The 20,656-nt window shown below is 50.3% G+C and overlaps 4 protein-coding genes across 4 annotated transcripts; 2 read left to right on the forward strand and 2 right to left on the reverse strand.

Annotated features, from left to right (window-relative positions):
• Window positions 1-122: 122 nt before the first annotated feature.
• Window positions 123-1,871, reverse strand: BDV17DRAFT_282976 (M18 family aminopeptidase; the record flags this gene model as incomplete). Its single annotated transcript, XM_073760290.1, has 6 exons — window positions 123-1,147; window positions 1,195-1,287; window positions 1,337-1,472; window positions 1,522-1,623; window positions 1,675-1,736; window positions 1,796-1,871. The coding sequence occupies 6 exons, from the start codon at window positions 1,869-1,871 to the stop codon at window positions 123-125; spliced, it is 1,494 nt and encodes a 497-aa protein (XP_073613810.1).
• Window positions 1,872-10,412: 8,541 nt separating this feature from the next.
• BDV17DRAFT_268393 (WD40 repeat domain-containing protein) lies at window positions 10,413-13,409 on the forward strand. The gene is made up of 4 exons (XM_073758461.1): window positions 10,413-11,189; window positions 11,282-11,409; window positions 11,462-12,045; window positions 12,101-13,409. The coding sequence occupies exons 1-4, from the start codon at window positions 10,885-10,887 to the stop codon at window positions 12,863-12,865; spliced, it is 1,782 nt and encodes a 593-aa protein (XP_073613811.1). The 5' UTR covers window positions 10,413-10,884; the 3' UTR covers window positions 12,866-13,409.
• A 371-nt stretch (window positions 13,410-13,780) lies between these two features.
• pdx1 (putative pyruvate dehydrogenase complex component Pdx1) lies at window positions 13,781-15,410 on the reverse strand. Its single transcript, XM_073758462.1, has 3 exons — window positions 15,380-15,410; window positions 14,814-15,241; window positions 13,781-14,692 (listed from the first exon to the last, which is right to left on the reverse strand). Exons 2-3 carry the CDS (start codon window positions 14,893-14,895, stop codon window positions 13,878-13,880), a joined length of 897 nt encoding a protein of 298 aa, XP_073613812.1. The 5' UTR covers window positions 14,896-15,241; window positions 15,380-15,410; the 3' UTR covers window positions 13,781-13,877.
• On the forward strand, window positions 15,240-16,517 carry BDV17DRAFT_268396 (uncharacterized protein). Its single transcript, XM_073758463.1, has one exon. The coding sequence runs from the start codon at window positions 15,395-15,397 to the stop codon at window positions 16,271-16,273; it is 879 nt and encodes a 292-aa protein (XP_073613813.1). The 5' UTR covers window positions 15,240-15,394; the 3' UTR covers window positions 16,274-16,517.
• Window positions 16,518-20,656: the final 4,139 nt, after the last annotated feature.

A 20,656-nucleotide genomic window follows, 5' to 3' on the forward strand; every position in this document is an offset into this window, starting at 1 on the left:
TTTTTCTCGGTCCGAGAGCCGGTCTCTCTATCTATAGCAAGCAGTTACTTAAAATGCGGCAAGGATGGTATGTGGACATTTTATCATTGTGCTAGTGTTTACGATAGCATACAGCGTTATTTCTAGTCCACAAAGATTGTTTGAGAGGTGCTGGCATAATGCTGGAAGAACGCCTTGAAGAGTCGAATGCTGTGTGCCACATCATACGTACCGCCAGTTTCCCGGATACTGTGCATGCTGAGCTGAGGGTTACCCAAGTCTAAGGTACGGGCACCCAGAGCCGCAGAGAGCATTGGCCCAATCGTGCTTCCGCAGCTGGAATCGTTCCGGACAACAAAGAGTTGCAGAGGGACACCCTCACCCTCAGTCTCTACAGCCTTCCGCGCGACTTCCTGGAGGAGAACAATACCGGGAGAATTGGTGGCGTAACGCGCGTTGGCGTTGATTTTGATCACTGGGCCCTTGTTGATCTCTGGTCGGTGATCATTTTCATACTTGGCCGTCCAGTTGGGGTGAACACCGTGCGCCATGTCAGCCGACAAGAGGAAAGAGGTAGACAGAGTCTGTTCATAAGCGGTGGACGTGTCTGCGTCTCCAGCGGTAGAAGGCAGGACAGACAATCGGCGGATGATTGAGGGAAGAACATTAGAATCAGCACCTTGTGCGGTGGTGCTTCCGATCTCCTCATGATCAAACAGAGCAATGAGACGAATGGTGGACTCATCGTTGAGCGCAGACTCGTCAGCTACCGACTCAATCAGACCAGCCGTGGCACAGTAGGAGCTGTTCAGATTGTCCAAGCGCGGGGAGAAGATGAATTCTTCCAAAAGACCACCGAGACAAGACTTTTGCGTATCGAACAGAATCATCTCGAAATCAAGCACGTTATCCGGCTTCACGCCCGCCTCATCCGCAATAAGTTCGACGATATGCGGGTGATGACGCTTAGTAATGGCTTTTAATGGGGAGAATTCGCCCTTCTCGCCCTCTTCATTCTTGTCGCTGGCGGTGTTGTTACTACTGGCCTGACCAGTACGGTTGAGTTCCGCAGCAATCATGCCTGCAATAGGGAACAATTGGGTCTCTTTGTTGAAGGAGAAAGTTTCCTGACGCTCCAGATGGATAGCCAGCGTTGGAATACGGAGGACTGGTGACGTTAGATAGATCAGCACAACGAAATCGGGATACACATACTCGGACGGTCAATCTTGATCAGTTTTTGAACGATAGAACCGTCATCGGTTCGAACCATCGCCCGACCTGCGATACCTAGATCACGATCGAACCCTGGAAAGGTCAGCTAAAATCTAGTTCAACAGCGAAAGTATGAGTTTACATGTATGCCAGATGCCACCACCGTAAGTCTCAACACCAACTTGAATGTAACCTTCAGCACGCTTGTTGCTAACTGGCTTGATCCTTAACACAGGCGAGTCTGTGTGAGCTCCAACCATAGCAATCGCATTTCCGGGCTAATGAGCTTAGTGAATTTGTGCACTGGATGAATTCCAGAGCACATACCTTCCATTTCTTGCCCACCGCGAAAGCTACAATGGTCGAGCTGTTGCGGGTCAAGTAGTACTTTCCACCAGGGCGGCAGGTAGAAGCCCAAGAGTCCTTCTCCTGTTGGTATTGTCAATATAACATAAGGCTAGCGTAAACTCATCGCATTACCTTGATTTCCTGGAATCCTGCCTTCGCGAGGAGGGTTTTGGCGGAGTTCACCGCATGGAAAGCTGGAAATCTACGAGTCAGATGCGGGGACGGATTGATGTGGGAGTGAGGGAAGCAATACGGGTTGGGGAAGCGTTGACAAAGGACAGAAAGTCCAGAGCCGGCTGCTTGAGGTTTTTGGTCAGGTTTGAAGTCATTGCTGAGTACCTTGGGATATGTGTGGTCTGTGAAGGACTCAAGCAACGAAGCTCAATGAGAAAGTGGAGTCGGAAGGAGGCTAAATACCTATGCCTGAGGTATCAGCAAATAGTGCATACGTAGCGTCCTGACTAGGATGGGAATTCACGTGACACCAAGGCATCTACACCATCACACCACACAAATCAGACTTCTTCTATCACACACCCCTCTCTGAAGCTGCAGTACGTTGACCCCTGGCAAAAAACACCATATCTCACAAGCGATTATACCCTTATCTATGATGTCTGAGTATACTTGGGAGCAACAGTACCTTGTGTTAGAGACCATATGGCAGAGACATGGTTATGATATGCATTAAGTGCAGGGGGAAGCATGGGACTGAGCACGGATAATGTAGTATTTAATATTATACTACGGTCTTTGAACCATGTGCGTTCAACTCCGTGTCAACGATGCGTAGCAGCGAGCGATGAAACAGGGGATACCCAAGACAAAGTTAACCACACTTTCCTACTCCTCATGAAGGCTATTGTCTCGAGACGATCTGAGGTCTGCTGCCACACAAATCTTTCTCTGGTTCTACGTCAGTGCGAGAAGGATATTACAGAGATTGGATGCTTATCCGAAGCAAGCGCTAAGTTAGGGTTATCACTGGCGGGATGTGACTTCACTTCAGGAAACTATCCAACAAGCCCCAAGAAAACACGCTCATAAGCACCCCCTCATTCCCTTAACCTCTTACTGAATGCACTTCTTCCACTGCTAGCGCGTCATCCGACCCAAGCACCCATTTATCACCATTGCCACCACCGGAATCAGCCAGCAAAATCCCAAGAAGCCCAATCATCATCGTGACCAAAATCGTAGCTAGTCGAGCAGAGAAACGGCCGACTCCAAATGCAAGAAGATCCCGGTTCTCTACAGCAGAAACAGATGTCTTCCTCCATCGGGCTGGGTTGAACTGCAATGCATCAGCTCTTGCTGCGACGATCTTGTTCGAGTTGGAGCCCGCGAACAGCCATGCGCGCCGAATTCGTCGCGTTGGTAGAGACGGAGTGCTTCTTTGAACACGAATTCCGCTGACATAAGCTCCTCACCTAGTCCAAACTTGAATTGTGTAGGTGTAGGTTTCTGCACAAAGTCAAGAAGAATTTGTTTATAGTCCTCGCGGCTGTGGAGCACGACGAATAGTCTGAGTACAATCTGCCAGAGAGTCCCGAAGCCGGGAGGAGCAAGTTCAGCGGGTTCAAACATGGGTTTTGGATACCGATATCAATTTTATGTTTCGCGAAGATGGCAGAGAGTTAGTTGATCTTGGAGAATTTTATTCTCCTTGAACTCCATGACCTTTGACTCCTCCGTAATCTCTGCAATCTCGATTGGCTTACCTGATTCTTTCCTAGACAGCCACACCCAACTAGTATGAAGACTAGTCACAGTCCAAGGGTTGAGCTCACAGGAGAAAGCAGGGCCAGGATACTGAACTTATTCGGTATCCCGTGGAGTTAAGTACTAACGAGTTGTTGTTCTCAAGGGTAACTCTGACTTAGCTACTTTGCTACGCCTGCCTTAGCTCCTACTCTGTAGGTTGCGTGACTGTTCCCCGACTTCTGACATAAGCCCTTTGGTTCTTTATATCAGCCTCCAAGTTACCCGGTTGATCCATTGGCCGTGGTTGTCCCGTGAGTCCCTTGGCAAGGCGCATCCGTGTCATAACAGAAACACTTCTCGCGCTAACAACACTCAAGCATTTAACTACTACGAAAAATTGTTGTTCCGCCAGAGACTAGACTTGTCAACCCGCGCGGGTCGGGGCGGGTTTTTAGGCTTAGGTGACCCGCGTGCGCGGGTCCTGGATGTCACGGCCCTGCGCGCCGTGATCCTGAGCCAGCATGGACGTTACAGCTCGGCAGCCGCGGAGTCGCGAGTATTCTATCATCTCAAAGCTTATCCTAAGTACGGTGCTTGGGATGAGCTGCATCACAGGACTACCCTAAGTTTCATTCCATACTTCGTACACTGGTTTATGGGATGAGGGTACCAATTCTGCCGTCTTCGACCGTCTGCTGTTTCAAGTTACTCTTCGCTTCGCGGAAGGCCTTCCACAAACGATCTCTCCAAGTACATAATTCTCTTCTCGATGCTTAGGTTTATGAATATAAGTGCTAAAATGGTCGTTCTGATGTTCTGATTGGCTTGCTGTCTCACAGCTCCTTATCTAATTAGGCAAAGATCCACATACCTGAGTTCATTACTATATTTCTATTTTTATTTCTTGGCAACCCAACGGGTAAGCCCATGGGTTAAGGGTCAACCAATCATGACCGAAAACACACTGGGTTGTTTGCTTTAAATCACACTATATTATTATAGATGGCGTTGTTTTTTGTTTTAAGCTTTCTTAGCCTCAGCTTTCTAGACTATCTTTGATTTTTTATATTATTATATCACCCGGGTTAGGGAGGCTTGAGAGGTCAACCTTCCGCAACAGTTTCGTTGGTGCAAGTTATAAGCTCCGAACCTGATGTGGCTGCTTGTGAGGTTTGTCATCTTTTGGGTCCGTACTTCTACTGTCTCGACCGAAGGCAGATAGGAACCAAGTCCACTTCCAAGCTGGAGTCGGTATATTTGTCTCGCATACGCTCCGGGGGTATTTATCCCGCTTACTAGTTCAGTGTGGGGCCCAAGAAAGATAGGGAGACACGTTGACGTGGCTAGCTGAACCCATGGCTGTCGTAGCATTATTCGAAATTGAAGAGCCACGCTGGCTTCTAAAATGTCCAATGAGATCAGTCACCTAACTGTGGGCTCGCAAGGCCGAATACGAATGTCCAACTGGAAACAATGGATGAAAAAGAGGGAGCAAAGTTGAAAAGGAAGCGAAGTTCCTAATGATGCATATATAACGAAGCAGTAGAGTCGTGTGAACTACACGTTTTGACTTTCTAGTTCTCTGGCCTAATAGAGGCGTTGTGCGAGAGCAAGGCTTGGGTGTTTCCTACATGGAGGTTGATCGGTTCTTCGCACACGAATCAATTGCGCTCTAAAAGCCAGAAAAGGTACGCGATGCCACGCCCTGGCTTGAGGAAGAGGTTTCGAAAACTTTTCTCTTCACAGGACCCTTACAAAGTCTCAATCGCTCCCCTGACTACTAGTTGGAAGCATTGCTTGGAGCCGGAGGGATCGCACAAAGTCCTTGCAACTGCGTGCATGACCTATCTCACCCACAAAGTTGAAGAAGAGCCCCTGAACATTTTTATGGACTACGCGGCATGCTATTGGCCATCCCACTTCCGCGGAGCATTTGGGCCAGATGTACAAAATGCAGCAAATTTGGGAAAGAACCTTTGCCAACCAGGGTCAGAGGTTTACAAAGTCTGGTCTCTATTACATCATTATCAAATACAGCGGTTTTAAAGCAAAGGAATCCAGTACTCTTCTAACAGCTTCCTCTTTAGGGCTTGCAGCCGTGGTAAAGCTTTACCTTGATACTGAAATGGCGGACTTATAGTCCAAGGATTCTGCAGCTGTAAAGCTATAGAATGAAGCAATGCAGGTGAGACACTGTTATTAGCTACACAGTGTCGCCATGAGGTAATTGTCAAGCTACAACTGGAGACTAATTGGACGCAGTCGTCTTAAGGCATGATCCAGAATTCGGAGGAGAGACTGACTGCAAAACAAGTTATCTCACTGAGTCTGGAGTAGCGTAGGAGCATGTCTGACAAATATAGTGTATGCGTTGCAAATTGTTGAAGTGATTTGGAGCCAGCGCAGTCAGGATAGAGATGTTGATGTTGCTGTGCGACATATCTATGTATTTTAAAAGCTTGTTTAGCGGGAAGTCCTTTTGGTTATCTCCGTATGTAAAAGCTTAATGCTCCTTCCGCTAAACCGGATCAACTCGTGCTCTGGCCGTGTACAAGTCCCTAAGCACAGCCGCGGAGAAGTTGTACCAAGCCTAGAATGGTACACTCGTAAGGGGAACGGATAGATTGCTCATGCGTAGAGCGTCCAAAGCGCCGAGGTCCAAACCACTCGGCAAAAGGTAGAAAATCAAATGCTTGGTGGTTTCATTGTTCATTCATGGCATGAAGGCTCGCAGCTTTAGTCTTACTGTACTTCCTTCAGTAAGTTTTTTCCCTTCATAGGGTTTTTTTGTTGCCTGCAAATATGAGCCGTATTTCTAGGCTTGACCTTAGCAAGGTTGCGCTGTGTTTCCTGACTAGAACACAATATTGTTCAAAAAGATACAATATCTGAGCTCCTATCCGAGATGGACCCCAGACCGCTACTACCGCCTTTTTCACATTTGTGATCAAGCAAAGGAGTGAGAGACCGTCAAGAAAGTCATACTACCCCTCAGCTCAAGGAAATAGGAACATTAGTCCTCTCAGCCTCGGAAGCAAAGCGCCAGAGCTCGTACCATCGGCGCCAGTGTTACCTTGACTCGAATCCCACCACCAACACTCATGTCATCATCCGCCAACGCCCAGTTCATGTCCAGAACCATGCTGGAAAGTGTGCTCGAAAGACCATCCCAGCCTACAGCTGAAACCCTGATAAGTTTATGGATCTCGCTGACAACCTCTTTGCGTCAGTTGCATCCCCGGTTGTGAACGCATTCTGGATGCCAAATGCCCTTTTATGAGTTTGATAACACCTAGGTAAGTGTTGTCTACAGCCAGGCCAAGACAGACGTCACGTCATCAAGATCTGGCAATCTCAGCTGGTGTGAATAAAGCGGCTTGTCTGGGTTATGCCCAGTTTGTCCCTCATTATACGCTGGGTTGCTCTCTGTGTGAATTTCGCTGACCCGCCTATCAGCAGCTGCTTCATTCACTGTGAGCTCCTTATTGTACTATCCGGCCAATGAAAGCCAACGATCAGCCCAGTCTACGGAAATCTGCTGCATAGCTTTCATCTCCGTCTCTCTCATGGATATCAATACTCGCCCGCAACCCCGCTATTTCGACCTTTGCCTTCACGTGCATCGTAACCCTGAGCGCCAGTTTGTACTTTGATCTCACTGGATGCGGAGAACCAAATGCTGTTGTTAGTGGGAGTTAGAAGGAAAATTTGTATGGGAGAGAGGAGGCTTTCGTTGAGAAGGTAGGTTGCGAATGCCGGTGCGGCGTTATGATTCTGATCCGAACTAAAATAATAGCTCGCTTAGGTATATCTCTATACCTGGCGGACCGTTCGCGTCTTCGCATATGGCCATATACTATCGCCTCTATCTCAAAAGCCTGGACACTCTAGATGTAGGACTTATCAAACGGGAACTTTCGAACGATTCCGTTGTAACTTATGGACGATGGTGAATTGCCCAACATCAATGATATTTTGCTGTGTCGGCTGCTCCATGTTGGCAGTGCCTTTATGCCATCAACATATCACTGTGTCGAAATATATTCTGAACAGCCGGGGAGCGCAACTTGGGTGGTTATACAATCTGAAAGCTGATTGGAGAAACTAAGCCTGGGAAAAGAGGCCGTCGAAAGATTCGAATAGCATGCAGCACTAGTTCAATGAACACGTACTCGTATTTATTTCAAGGACTAGTCAGAAGCGGCGTTGCAATTAGCCTACTTTAAGGACAACCCTATCGCAAACCCCTCAGATCGTGTTATCATCTTCAGGCAACTTTATCTTACTTTGTTTCTTCCTCTGCTCAAGGTCCCACGTATTGCGTCGCATCGTGATTAAAAAAAGTCATGGAGATATCATCCAATTGCACTGACCTGGTGGTAGGAGGCGGACCAGGCGGCTCATATGCCGCTGCAGCTCTTGCCCGTGAGGGGATCGATGTCGTTCTTCTTGAGGAGGATAATTCCCTAGGTAGGAGCAGCATCCAGGCCCGGCCCCAGCCCTAGGGAAAAGCTCCCTTCATGAGCTGTAGTATGGACTAGATTCATGGGGTTTGATAAAATTTAGATACCATGTCAGTGGGACCATGCTTCCGTTGTTCCGCCATTTTCTGCGCTTTATCGACATAGACAATACGTTTCTCAATCATGGCTTTACAAAGGTGAGTTAATCAACAACCAACAGCCGAAGACCCCTACCCGCTTCTCTTCCGACTCTGACACGGAGCCGGCCCTGGACAGGGTGGCTCAGGATTCAAGCTTGTACAGGATAAGCGAGAGCCATGTAAGTATACCTACCTACCTGCCTGCCATTCTCTATACTGTAAATCATCGTCGAGAGGAAGTTCTAACATAAGGTTGCAAAGACACGGATTTCGTAGCCACAGGTGGACCAAACAACTTCACATGGAACTTCGTCCGCTGAGAAGCAGATGGTCTGCTGTTTCAACATGCTAGAAGTTGCGGAGCAAAGGTCCTTGACGGCGTCAAGGTAACTGATATCAAACTTGGACAATAAGACCGGCCATCCCCGAGCCGCATTGTATACCCAGAAAACTACGGGGGCTAAAGGGACGGTCAACTTTCGATACCTGGTTGACGCTAGTGGCCGCGCCGGTCTCATCAACACCAAGTATAACAAGAATCGCACGCACATCAAGTCTCTTAAGAACGTTGCGCATTGGGGTACTAGAGGGGGACGAAGCCATACCAGGAAGAGAAGAACTCGCCGTTCTTCGAGGCCCTGAAAGGTTCGAGCTTCATACTTTTTCTCAAAAGGGAATTGATCTTTTCTTGGCTTTGATGATCTTCTTTCTAATCAATTCATGAAGACGAGAGCGGCTGGGCTTGGAACATCCCTCTCCACGATGGGACAGTCTCCATCGGATTCGTCATGAACCAAGAACTCGCAACGTCAAAGCGGAGAGCCATGTGTGATGATTCTTCTTGCAAAGAACACACTCTAGGAGAGTTCTACCGCTCCTCTCCAGTTTGCCCCCGCTCTGAAGCAGCTTATATCCGACGGCGAACTGACAAGCTCTGTCAAATCGGCGTCTGATTACTCCTACAGGCCCATCGACCTACTCAGACGCTCATGTAAGGGTCGTCGGCGACGCCGGCTGCTTCATCGATCCTTTCTTTTCCTCAGGCGTCCATATCGCTCTGGCGGGTGCCCTCCCGGCAGCGGTCACAGTATGCTCAGCCCTAAAGAGCGACTGTGAGGAAGCCAGTGCGGCGAAGTGGCACACTACCAAGGTCCAGGGAGTTTATGACCGGTTCTTGATGGTCTTGCTGAGTGCGTATTCTCAGATGTTGAGGAAGGATGTCGGCGTTTGGAGTCAGCTTGGTGAGGATAATATTAATGAGGCCTTTACGCGTGTCAGGATCAGTGAGTATATCTTGTCTTAGCTTGTCTACCCCACCTTAAGCCCCTTAATTTTGTATGGAATGGAACACCTCTCATCAACTTTTAATTCGTATAGTCATCCAAGGCACGGCAGACATAACAAACGACGTTTCTCCTAGCGATCTCAAGCAAACGCTGGACTTCTGCGCCAAGTTGTTAACAATGTGCAGCCGGAAGAAAAGGCGAAATACATGCAGAACCATGGTGGTAGCGACCATTTGTCGGTAGAAGGTAGTCAACTCTCCAGCGAGGAGTTAGAGACCCTTCAACACGTCCAAGCGCACCAAGCACTGCGTACGGACACCGCATTTGGACTTGATTGTTTACATACAGATGTGATTGAGGGGATTCAGGCCTGTTTTGGATCGCGGGGATTTAGGCCTGGTGCACACTTTGTCTGACGAAGTGTGAGCGGTATGAAGCTTTCAATCTGCCGTGTTAGAGGGTAATCATCCTTTGCCAGAGCAGTTATACGTTGTAGAAGCAAGTGGGTCACGTGATTTAAATAGCAATGTACAAGACGGGACAGTCATGAGCTGAAGAACTCCCTTGCTCGAGACGAACTGCGGTCGGAAAGCCGAAGAACGAGAGATGAAACGTGAGAGTATACGAGAGGATCGACTCGGTGGTAAACGCGGAGATTTCTGGGCCACAAGGCCGTGCATGGTCCGAGCGTTTTTCGCGTTCCAGGGCGCGTGGAATGCGCAGTCAGTCGCGACACCTATAATGAACCCGCTTTAAGAAGGGAGAACAACAATAACATCGGGCTCAAGGGACGCGCTGGTCCAATCGCCAGGTGGGCGCTTCGCGTCAATAATTCTCAAACAGCGTGTTTTGTCAGACACGAGCTGGTACGCGTGATTCTGAGTCACAGCTCATCATTAAATGGTTGAAAAGTGAGGTTGACAGATCTACTTGGTGGTTAGCTTGACTGCCGAGGGAATAATGTTGTTGTGTTGATCGGGAGACGTTATATGCTGGCCTGAGGAATCAGTCTATACAACCACGTTCCAGCACAACGATGGCAGAGAAGGGACTATAGAGAGTGATAGAAACATTCTGAATACTCTAAGCACACTTTCTAAGCAGCAATTTGATTATAAATGCTGTTCTCAAAGTGTAATCAAGTGTTCAGTCCCAAAGAAAACAATCAACAACCAGCCTCCCTTTCTCCGAATGCGGACTAGCGCACCCGACGCGTGACCGAATCCCTTCCAACGGCGGGTGGAAGAGGAAAAGAGGAGGGCATGAGAACTTGTCCTTGTGCTTCCATTATCCTCACCCAGACCGTGGTCAGGTCTCTTTCCAATGACCTCCACGACCTCTCCGACTCCGTCCATTTATCTCTGCGTCAGCTGAAAGACCTGTCGCCTTCGGCATCTTTATCGCTCAGCTTAGTTTACTTGCTGCACGGCGTCGCTCCCTCAACCCACTTCCGCCTGGACTCCAACCACTTCATTCGATTACCGTCCGGAGCGGAGCTAAAGACCCCCAACTGCTGCATTCGCCAACTGCACGACCAACTCACGCCTGATTGAATGCCAACGGCCTCTCTTTACCCTTATCCTTACTGTTGGTCGGCGTCGCTTTTCCTGGATTTGATTCGCCCATTGGCGCCCGCCGTCGTTGCGGTCCAACTCCGACATTTCAGACCTGTCGCATTTGCTCGGTCGACTTCGCTCTGTCTTGTGTTCGACCGCCATTTGAAGCTTCTCCTTCATACCTACCGGCACCATGTCTGATAACAGCAGACAGTCGGAGAATCCTTTGAACCGCGGTGTCGCGAGGGGTGCAAGGCCGGCAGCAACGCACATCGTATCTCCTCCGGGCTCGAGAACACCTCCCAGCATGCCATCGAAAACTACACTCTTCTTTCCCGAGCCAACAGGAAGTCAACACGCTCGAAGGCATACTTCCGGCCCAATTGACCCGAATGCGCTGACCAAAGCGCTGAAAGAATACGACGACGCTGGGCGAGCCCGCGAAAGGACACCTGGGGCAAGCCCAAGCCGAAAGCGACAAAGGGTGTATGGTGACCGGTGAGTAACAGCTGTTTCTTCCGGCCGGACTTGTGACATCAGAAGAAGGAACTTTCTGCGGAGCTTGTCACTGACCTTGAATTCTGTCGCAGTTTCATCCCAAATCGGGATAGTCAAGATCTTCCTGCTAGCTACAGTTTACTTCATGAGGATGGTTGTCCTGCAACGCCATCAAAGACTAAGAAGCGGACACCCCACTCCGAACTCCATTTTCAAAAGAGTATGCCTTACCCTGGTCGCATCTGAGCCGTTTTGTGCTGACGGTCTTGTAGCGGAAGAAGCAAACAGGATGTATGCGCAGGTCTTGCGCAGTGAGCTATTTGGAAGCACAGTCCCTCAAGCCGACGTGGACTCTCTTTCGCCGGATCCGATACGCGGCCTTGCCGGAGTCAACGATAAGACTCGCTCTCATACTCCACCTTCGCATGTTGTATCAGCTTTTCCACCCGCCAGCCTCACCCCTTCGACTCCTCATAAAAACCTTTTCAACTACGCCTCCCCACATGCCGGATCGGCCCATCCCACTCCATCAAAAACCCCGCGCAGTATACATGGCCCAAACCTCAACGCACGCTCAGAACTCTACAGCCTATCACCCATTCAATACAACAGCCAACGGATACTTGAGACGCCTCGCAAGCAGCCTCGCTATGTGAACAAAGTTCCGTACAAGGTGTTGGATGCCCCTGACTTACAAGACGACTTCTACCTGAATCTGGTCGACTGGGGAAGCAGTAATATTCTGGGCGTTGGCTTGGGAAACTCGGTTTACATGTGGAATTCACAAAGCGGCAGAGTAACGAAACTCTGCGAGCTCAAGGACGACACGGTCACCAGTGTCAGCTGGATACAAAGGGTAATGATACTCCTTATTCTAAAAGCAGAGACGTCTTTACTGATAAAGCAAATAGGGTACACATCTCTCGATCGGTACAGGAAAGGGTCTTGTGCAAATATGGGATGCGGAGCGCTGTCGCCGCCTAAGAACCATGATTGGCCATACTAATCGTGTAGGGGCACTGGCTTGGAATGACCATATTCTCACATCCGGTTCTCGCGATCGCCATATCTTTCATCGTGACGTTCGTTCTCCTGATCAGTATCTTCGTCGGCTTTCCGGGCATAAGCAGGAAGTATGCGGTCTGCGATGGAACACCGAAGATGGCCAACTAGCATCCGGCGGCAACGATAACAAGCTTCTGGTATGGGACAAGCTGAACGAGACGCCGCTCTATCGGTTCTCTGACCACACGGCCGCCGTCAAAGCCATTACTTGGTCTCCCCATCAGCATCACCTTCTCGCATCTGGAGGAGGTACTGCCGATCGGACCATTAAATTCTGGAACACGGCAACTGGGTCTTTGATCAAGGAAGTCGACACCGGTAGCCAGGTTTGTAACCTTGCATGGTCGAAGAATTCTGATGAAATCATCAGTACGCACGGATATAGTCAAAACCAGATTGTCATCTGGAAGTATCCTCGCATGGAGCAGATTGTGTCACTAACAGGTCACACGTTCCGTGTTCTTTATCTGGCCATGAGCCCCGATGGCCAAACAGTCGTAACCGGCGCTGGTGATGAGACCCTCCGGTTCTGGAAGATATTCAACAGACGACCAGGCAGAGAGCATGGTCGAGAAGGCAGCAAACTAGCGGAATGGGGTACGATTCGGTAACGACTTGATGAATCCGGTGCTACAGCACTAATGACTATTGGGATTTTACAAATGCATTAGACGCGGCGTTCCTTCTGGCTTTGGCGTTGGTTTCCCAGGGTTTCCTTTTGATGTTGGTCAATTGTCCACGGACGGTCGGTCTGGGTTCCAATTCTTTTTCTGGGGGTGACATGGGCATCATGGAGTTGAGTCTCTTCGGCATTTTTCGCACGTTTAGTTTCAGGGTTGTTCTTGCAGCATTTGATTCACAGGCGACTTTGAGTTCTTTTTACTTGGTTTGTTTTTCCCCGCAACTTTGATGTCTACGGATTTTCGTCGCATGTACCGTTTGCTTTGCTGCGCCTTTCAGCATCCGATTACCCACCCATTCATCACGAGCCCTCTGTCTTGCTGTAACTTATTACTCACTTGCCAGACTAGACACAAGCCTAGCATTTTTTCTACGTGCACTTTAATACTGCTTGCTCTTAATGACCGTAAGACTCAAAGTGAACAAAGATGCGGGTGGAACGCTCTTCCTTCTACATCCGCTGCAGATCCTGCCCATTCTTACACTTTAAGTGTAGTATACGGCATGTTTTTGCCATTGGGTTCTCTTGTTCTGTTTCATCGTCGACGTTCTAACGGTCTACCATCCGCCCGAAGATTATATATATAATCTGCAGGCTGGCACCAAAGCTAAAGACCAACACTCGGTTATAATCATCCCATTAATTCTAGAAAGCTCTATTCTAATGACATTCCTCTGCAACAATAATTACGTAGTTATCTACTTGCTGGAGGCCTCCAAGCAGCCATACCGTATTCTATGAACGTGCCATGCCTGAGAGCTAGTAATAGGAAGCACCGCCAAAGCCCTAACCTTGAAAATCGCCTAGGTTTACAACTAAAGGATGTCATGAAAGGGAATCATGTGTTGATTGCTACATAGATAGATAATATCATCTTGCCGCTATTCAATTGTTACAAAGTAAAGATTATGAGATGAGGATGAAAATGAGATAAGGAAAGTCTATATAACCAGCCGAGCAGGCTCAACAGTCAAGAGCGTCTTGATGCGTTCGAGGAAAGTACGCGCCCTCTTCTCCTCGGCTACGGGGACAGTCAGGCTGAACACATTGAGGGCCGATTCGGATCCGAAGGTCTCGGTGGGGGAGACGCGCGCGGTGCGCTTCGGTGTGCTGGTGCTAGCTCCGCTGAGGAAGTCGATCAGGTCCTCCTTTACCGTCTGGACGGGCTGCGCCTCAGCGGAGAGCTCGGCGACGTTGAGCTCGGGGATGTATTCGCCGCGCGAAGCCTTAATGGGCGCGGCACCGAGGAGCTCGTCGAAGATCTCGCTGGCAGATTGTTTGGCGTTCGGTGAGAGGGGGAGGTCGTCGTTGGCTAGGTCGGTGGCCCGGGCGAGGAACGCGGAGAGCGGGAAGGTCACGCCAACAGACTCCTGAAGTTTTCTCTGAGCGGCAAGAACGGTGGAAAGAGAGATTGAGACGGCGATTGACATTGTGGGAGGAGTGCGCGCGACTGGCGTCTCAGCGGCCGGGGCAGGTTCTGGTGCTGCTGGGGCGGGGGGAGGAGCGATCTTGATGTTGCTTAGGTCGAGGTGGGCGAGCTTCTCGATTCGCGATGCTTGGGAGGCGGGGTAGTCTGAGGCAATGAGGCCGAGGTAGGCAAGGACATCACCCTTCAAAAGGCGGCCTTTGGGGCCAGACGCGGGGATCTTGGAAACTTCGGATTCGGGGATGCCCTTTTCGTGGAGGAGCTGGATGACGGAGGGATAGAGCGGGTAGGCGGGGTTCTGGGTTTGAGGAGCGGAGGTAGATGCGAGGCCTAGAGAAAAGGTAAAAGACATGTTAGCCCTGAAATGCCGCTGAATCTGGCAAGAATTGAATCTGTAAGGTCTCGTCGCCCTTGGATGGGGTTCTTCCTGGCTTGTTTCAGAGGTACTTACGTCGCGAGGTGCGGGCGACGACCCGGGCCTGGCACTTGGCCAGCACGGCCGGAATCTTGCGAACAGTGCAGCTGGAAGCCATTGCTATTTCACAAGCTGCTTCCTATGAGCGCAGTCCGCTGCGGTATTATGTATAAGAGTTTCGTTGAGATCGGCGGGTGAGGCACGGACGAAGTCGAGGTATCACAAAGATTCCCGACAACAATCACCCACAGCAATTGACACACGAGTGAAGCCGGCGAGGCTTGCGATCAGCGATAAATGACTGGAATGTTTGCGCCGGCCGTCAGGCTGAAGACGTTGAGGTTGTTGAGATCCCGATGTGATTCTCACCGGCGGGCCGGGACAGGAACATTTTTCTGCCGGAACGATCCCGATTCAATCGTCGCATGGCGAGACCGTTGCGCTTCCCCAGCTTGCTTTTCTTTCTGATCCAGGTTAGTCCCCTGTGTCTCGCGTTGGAATTTTGTCGAGATGGTTCTTGGAAGCGCGATATGCGGACTGCCATGCATTGACATGGCACCGCTTCTACATTGCTATCTCTGAATGGTTGGCTAATTGCTCGCTGGGTGTAGTGCAGGATGCTTGCCAGGTCATTCGCTTTCAGGGTTCTCGCACAGCCATGTACAAGAACATCATTACCCCGCGGATTTAATTCGCCGAATCTGTCATGGAGATATTTCTCGTCTAGCGTCTCACGAACGAAAGCGGCCAGCAAGATCCAGCAACCGCCAAAGCAAATACAACCCAAGGGCCAAGCTCCGCCAGAAGAGACACTGAAATTCGCGGGGCGACGGCCAGCTGGCTTCGCAAAGCTAGAACGAAAAGTTGCCAAGGAAGGCGAGTTAATCCTGTTCAAGGCTCCTTCGCATCGCACCTATGTAGCTGGCGCCTACGGAATTGCCTTTTTCTGCTTCGTATACGCTGTTTATAACTCCAATGCGACTCTGCGAGACCCCGTGGTACCGCTACCGGTGTGGCAGCAAAATCTGACTGGAGGTATCTGTGTCGTAATGAGTGTCATGGGAACGGTCTTTCTCGTGAAGACTTCAAGGTTGATCAAAGGCATCAAAGCAGTCAGCAATAACGGCCAGACCTACCTGCGCTTCACAGTGCGGAGCATGATGCCATTCCGCAAGCCTTATGAGTTTGACGTCTTGCCTCGTCAAATTGCTTTCTCGCGTCGTCTGGTTGTTTCTCCAGACGCACACCGTCCAGACCGAATGCAGGCTCGAGCTGCTTCGGCAGCCAGTAGCTCTTGGAAGGCGCCCTCAAAGCATTTCAGCATGCTCCTGTATAGACTTTTCCGGTCTGTTCGACAAATCTTTACGCAGGAAGATCTTATCCTTCTGGAAGTCGAAGGGCAGAAGGGCGTGTTCCGAATGGACTCGGCGGGTTATATCTCCGAAGACTTTCTGGTAGTTGGAAACCCTGTCGATGTGAAACGTCCGAGACTTTGAAGTGTCAATAGTTCCACGGGAATCTTTTCACACCCTTGTATAACTACATATTTGTTTCTTGGGCGCAAAGTGGATTGGGATATCCTACGATTTTATTATGTATATACAACATTTACTCACGGCATAGCATGTTTCATAGTTTTTGTAAAGAAACAGAGATGAGCCCCGGCTTCATTATGGTGTGAGATGTATCGTGTCTCAACCAGTGCCCGCTATACTGCAATCCAGATAAGTTAATGAATAATTTGATAAGGCGTCAGTCTCGTCTAGCTGAACAAAGGACCCTTGCACTTATAACCAGTGAAAGTTGCCCGCGCTCTATAGATCGCGGAGCTCACGTGACGTCTACGCGTGGATTGTCGCTCCACGCGATGGGCGCCGACCCCCTCAACAACACTCCGCATCACCGCCTTGCGTTGCCTCAAAGAATCTACCCCGGCGCCTGGTGCTCTTACAGTCGCTGCAAGAGCGACTACGTAGCGGCAAGATGGGGAAGCTAATCCGACTGGAACTCTATAGTACGTGCAATCACCAGCAACGCAGTGAGGACCACGACAACTGACCGACTACACGCAGATTTCAAGTCCTACAAGGGCCACCATACCCTGCTCTTTGGTGATGCCTACTTTACTTCGATCATCGGACCCAACGGGTCGGGAAAGTCCAATTCGTGCGTTTGACGGTTTCTATTCATCTCATAGTCTTATTTGAGTAGTTTGCGCTGACTTGAATATTCAGGATGGATGCGATTTCATTCGTACTAGGTATCAAATCTTCCCATTTGCGATCGACGAACCTGCGCGACCTTATCTACCGAGGCCGTGTTTTGCGCACTTCCAAAGTCGACGCCGACGGAAACGCCGTGGATGGGGAAACAAACGGGGTGGAACCAACTCAGGATGAGAACGACGTGGAACCATCGCAGGATGCTAGCGGAACCAACGACCCGAGGACTGCGTGGGTTATGGCTGTCTACGAGGATGACGCGGGCGAGGAACAGCAATGGCGACGATCCATTACCAGCCAGGGAGCCAGCGAGTACCGGATCAACAACCGCGTGGTGACTGCGCAGCAGTATAACGAGGCACTGGAGGCGGAAAACATTCTCATCAGGGCTCGCAATTTCCTTGTTTTCCAGGGTGATGTGGAAGCCATCGCTTCTCAGTCCCCGAAGGATCTCACGCGCCTGATCGAGCAAATTTCTGGAAGTCTGGAATATAAGGCAGAGTATGAGCGGCTCAAGGCGGAGGCAGAGGAATCCGCCGAGCAGCAGACGGTTCAGCTCAATCGTCGCCGTGCCATCAACTCGGAGATCAAGCAGTATCAGGAGCAGAAGCGGGAAGCCGAGAACTACGCGAGGAAGGCAGAGGAACGTGACCAAGCCATTATTACTCACATTCTATGGAAGCTTTTCCACTTTCAGCGCCTGATTGACGACTCGAGCGCCGAGATCCAGAAGTACCAGGACGAGCTTAAAGAGTACCGCCGCGGAGTGGAAAAGCATGAGCGGAATGTTGAAGAAGCGAAGAAATCTCACGCTAGGGTTGGTCGTGATGTGGCTACTGCTGAAAAGAACATCGTGAAAAAGGAAAAGGAGATTGAAGAGTCAACCACTGCCCTCGTTCCGATTGATGAGAAGGTCGACATCACGAAGAAGAAGGTGGATAGATACAACTCTCGCATTGCGGATATCGGCAAAGAACGTGATACGCAGTCCGCTAGCGTCAAGCAGCTACAGAAGAACCTCAAGGTCGTTGAGAAGGCTCAAGCTCAGTGGGAGGCGGATTGGCAGAAGACTCTGAGCAAGCAGGGTGGCCAACTCAGCGCAGCCGATCAGCAGGAATACAACAAACTCAAGGAGGAAGTCAACAAACGCTCTTCCGCTGAACAACTGAACCTCGACAATCTCAAGCGTCAAAGAAAGACCGATGCGGAAGCCTACAACAGCCTGAAGAGCAAGTTCGACAGCACCCAGTGGCAACTCCAAACGCTGGAAACCGACACGAAAACCTTGAGTGAACGCAAGGCGACGGCTAATGAGACTGTAAAGACAACGTCCAAAGAGATTGAGAAGAAAAAGAAGGAACTCAATGCTATCACTTCAGAGCGGCTGCGCGTCTCCCAGATGCGGACAGAATATGAAGAGAAGCTTCAAGTTGTCCTGAAGAAGCTCCTTGAGGCAGATGACGGTAAAAAGCAAACCGAGCGAGAAATCCGAGCAAAGGAGCTTATTTCAACCCTCAAGCGAATCTTCCCTGGTGTCAAAGGCCGTGTTAGCGATCTGTGCAAGCCCAAGCAGAAGAAGTATGCCGATGCGGTAAGCACTGTCTTGGGCCGTCATTTCGATGCCATTGTTGTGGACAACGAAAAAACTGCCAAGGAGTGCATTCAGCATCTCCGCGACCAGAGAGCGGGCCAGGCTACGTTCATTCCCCTGGAGACTATTCAAGTCAAGGCCCTCAACTCCAACTTGAAGGGCATGCATCGCTCCATGCGCCCTGCAATCGAGACAGTTGACTACGACGACACCGTTGCTAGAGCCATTACTTATGCTTGTGGTAACGCTATCGTATGCGATGACCTAGCAACTGCCAAGTATCTCTGCTACGAGAGACATGTAGATGCGAAGGCAGTCACATTGGATGGTACTGTGATTCACAAGGGAGGTTTGATGACAGGTGGACGTGGCCCTCAGCAGAACTCCAAGCGTTGGGAAGACTCAGAGGTCGAGAACCTCTTGAAGGTGAAGGACAAGATTATGACGGACCTAGCCAACCTACCCAAGGGCCACCGCAGGGGCACCGAAGAGGAAACTCTGCAGGGTGAACTGGTTGGGCTGGAGCAGCGACTTTCCTACGCCCGCGACGAACTCAAGGCCCTTGAACGCAATCTGAAGGACAAGCGCACCGAGCTTGATTTCACCAAGCGCCAACTTGAGGAGCTTAGACCCAAGTACACGGAGAAGCAAGAGGCACTGGATGAGCTCGACGAAGCCATCTCCACCTCCCAAGGCTCAGTCAGCAGTGTTGAGGACGAGATCTACCGCAAGTTTTGTAAGCGTCTTGGCTATAGCGATATCCGCGAGTATGAAGTGCAGCAAGGCTCTTTGCATGAGGAGGCGGCCCAGAAGAAGCTCGAATTTACGACTCAGAAGAGCAGAATCGAGAATCAACTCACTTTCGAGCAGCAGCGATTACAGGCCACTAGTGACCGCATTGGCAGTCTGCAGACGCAACATCAACGCGATGCAAGTTTGATCGAGGAGCTCGAGGCTGAGCAGGAGCAGGTTCGCAACAAGCTCGACGAGCTCAACGCCGAACTCGAGATTCTGCGTGAGAAGTTCGAACAGCAGAAAGAGAAGTACGGCGAATCTGCTGAGAACCTTGCCCAACACCGGAGAGAACTCCAGAAGCGTAGCAGAGAGGTGGAGATTACGCTCAAGTCTATCAATGGCTTTGAGACAGAGATTCAACGCAACTCGTCCAGTCGATATGCCCTTCTCCGACGCTGCAAGCTTGAAGATATCGACATTCCGTTGACAGAGGAATCGAACCCACTCGACCAACTTCCTATTGACGAGCTTGTTCGGGGCGCTGATCCAGACGCGATGGACGTGGACGAGGACACACAGGCGAATGGCGATTTCAGTGTGCAGGATTACGGTATTGAAGTGGACTTTGAATCTCTTGGCGAGACCCTCAAAGAGGTAAGTACCCCGGTGCCGAATGGTTTGCGAGATTCTGACCCGTCTAGGATTCCGATGAGAAACTCGAGGAGGAACTGCTCGATAAGGTCCGAAGCCTCAACAGCGAACTCGACAAGATGGCACCCAATACTCGTGCTCTCGAGCGTCTGGAGAGCGTAGAAAACAAACTCCGAGGCACAGAGAAGGACTTTGAACAAGCTCGGAAACATGCCCGTAAATCAAAGGACGACTTCGAAGAGGTGATGCGTCAACGCTCGGAGCTGTTCAACAAAGCCTTCTCCCATATTTCTGAGCAGATTGGGCCTATCTACAGAGAATTGACCCGGAGCACAAACTACCCGTTGGGAGGACAAGCGTATCTCGACATTGAAGATTCCGACGAGCCTTATCTCGACGGCATCAAGTATCACGCCATGCCCCCGCTCAAGCGCTTCCGCGACATGGAGCACCTGTCGGGTGGTGAAAAGACCATGGCCGCTTTGGCCCTTCTGTTTGCCATCCACTCGTACCAGCCCTCGCCATTCTTTGTGCTCGATGAAGTTGATGCCGCCCTCGACAATACCAACGTCGCTCGTATCGCGAATTACATTCACGACCATGCGGCGCCTGGAATGCAGTTTATCGTGATTAGTCTGAAGAACGGGCTGTTCCAGAACAGTGAGGCGCTGGTTGGTGTC

Source organism: Aspergillus undulatus (genome assembly GCF_047715775.1).
Source record: "Aspergillus undulatus strain CBS 261.88 unplaced genomic scaffold BDV17scaffold_38, whole genome shotgun sequence".
NCBI lineage: Eukaryota > Fungi > Ascomycota > Eurotiomycetes > Eurotiales > Aspergillaceae > Aspergillus > Aspergillus undulatus.

What these genes read in the sequence shown, in the direction of transcription:
- BDV17DRAFT_268396 (XM_073758463.1), top strand. Translation starts at nt 15,395, where the DNA reads ATGCTTGCCAGGTCATTCGCTTTCAGGGTTCTCGCACAGCCATGTACA.
- pdx1 (XM_073758462.1), bottom strand. Translation starts at nt 14,895, where the DNA reads ATGGCTTCCAGCTGCACTGTTCGCAAGATTCCGGCCGTGCTGGCCAAG. An exon ending in CGTCGCCCGCACCTCGCGAC is followed by an intron (nt 14,693 to 14,813) that starts GTAAGTACCTCT and finishes CCTTTTCTCTAG; the next exon opens with GCCTCGCATCTACCTCCGCT.
- BDV17DRAFT_268393 (XM_073758461.1), top strand. Translation starts at nt 10,885, where the DNA reads ATGTCTGATAACAGCAGACAGTCGGAGAATCCTTTGAACCGCGGTGTC. An exon ending in CGAACTCCATTTTCAAAAGA is followed by an intron (nt 11,410 to 11,461) that starts GTATGCCTTACC and finishes ACGGTCTTGTAG; the next exon opens with CGGAAGAAGCAAACAGGATG. An exon ending in GTGTCAGCTGGATACAAAGG is followed by an intron (nt 12,046 to 12,100) that starts GTAATGATACTC and finishes TAAAGCAAATAG; the next exon opens with GGTACACATCTCTCGATCGG.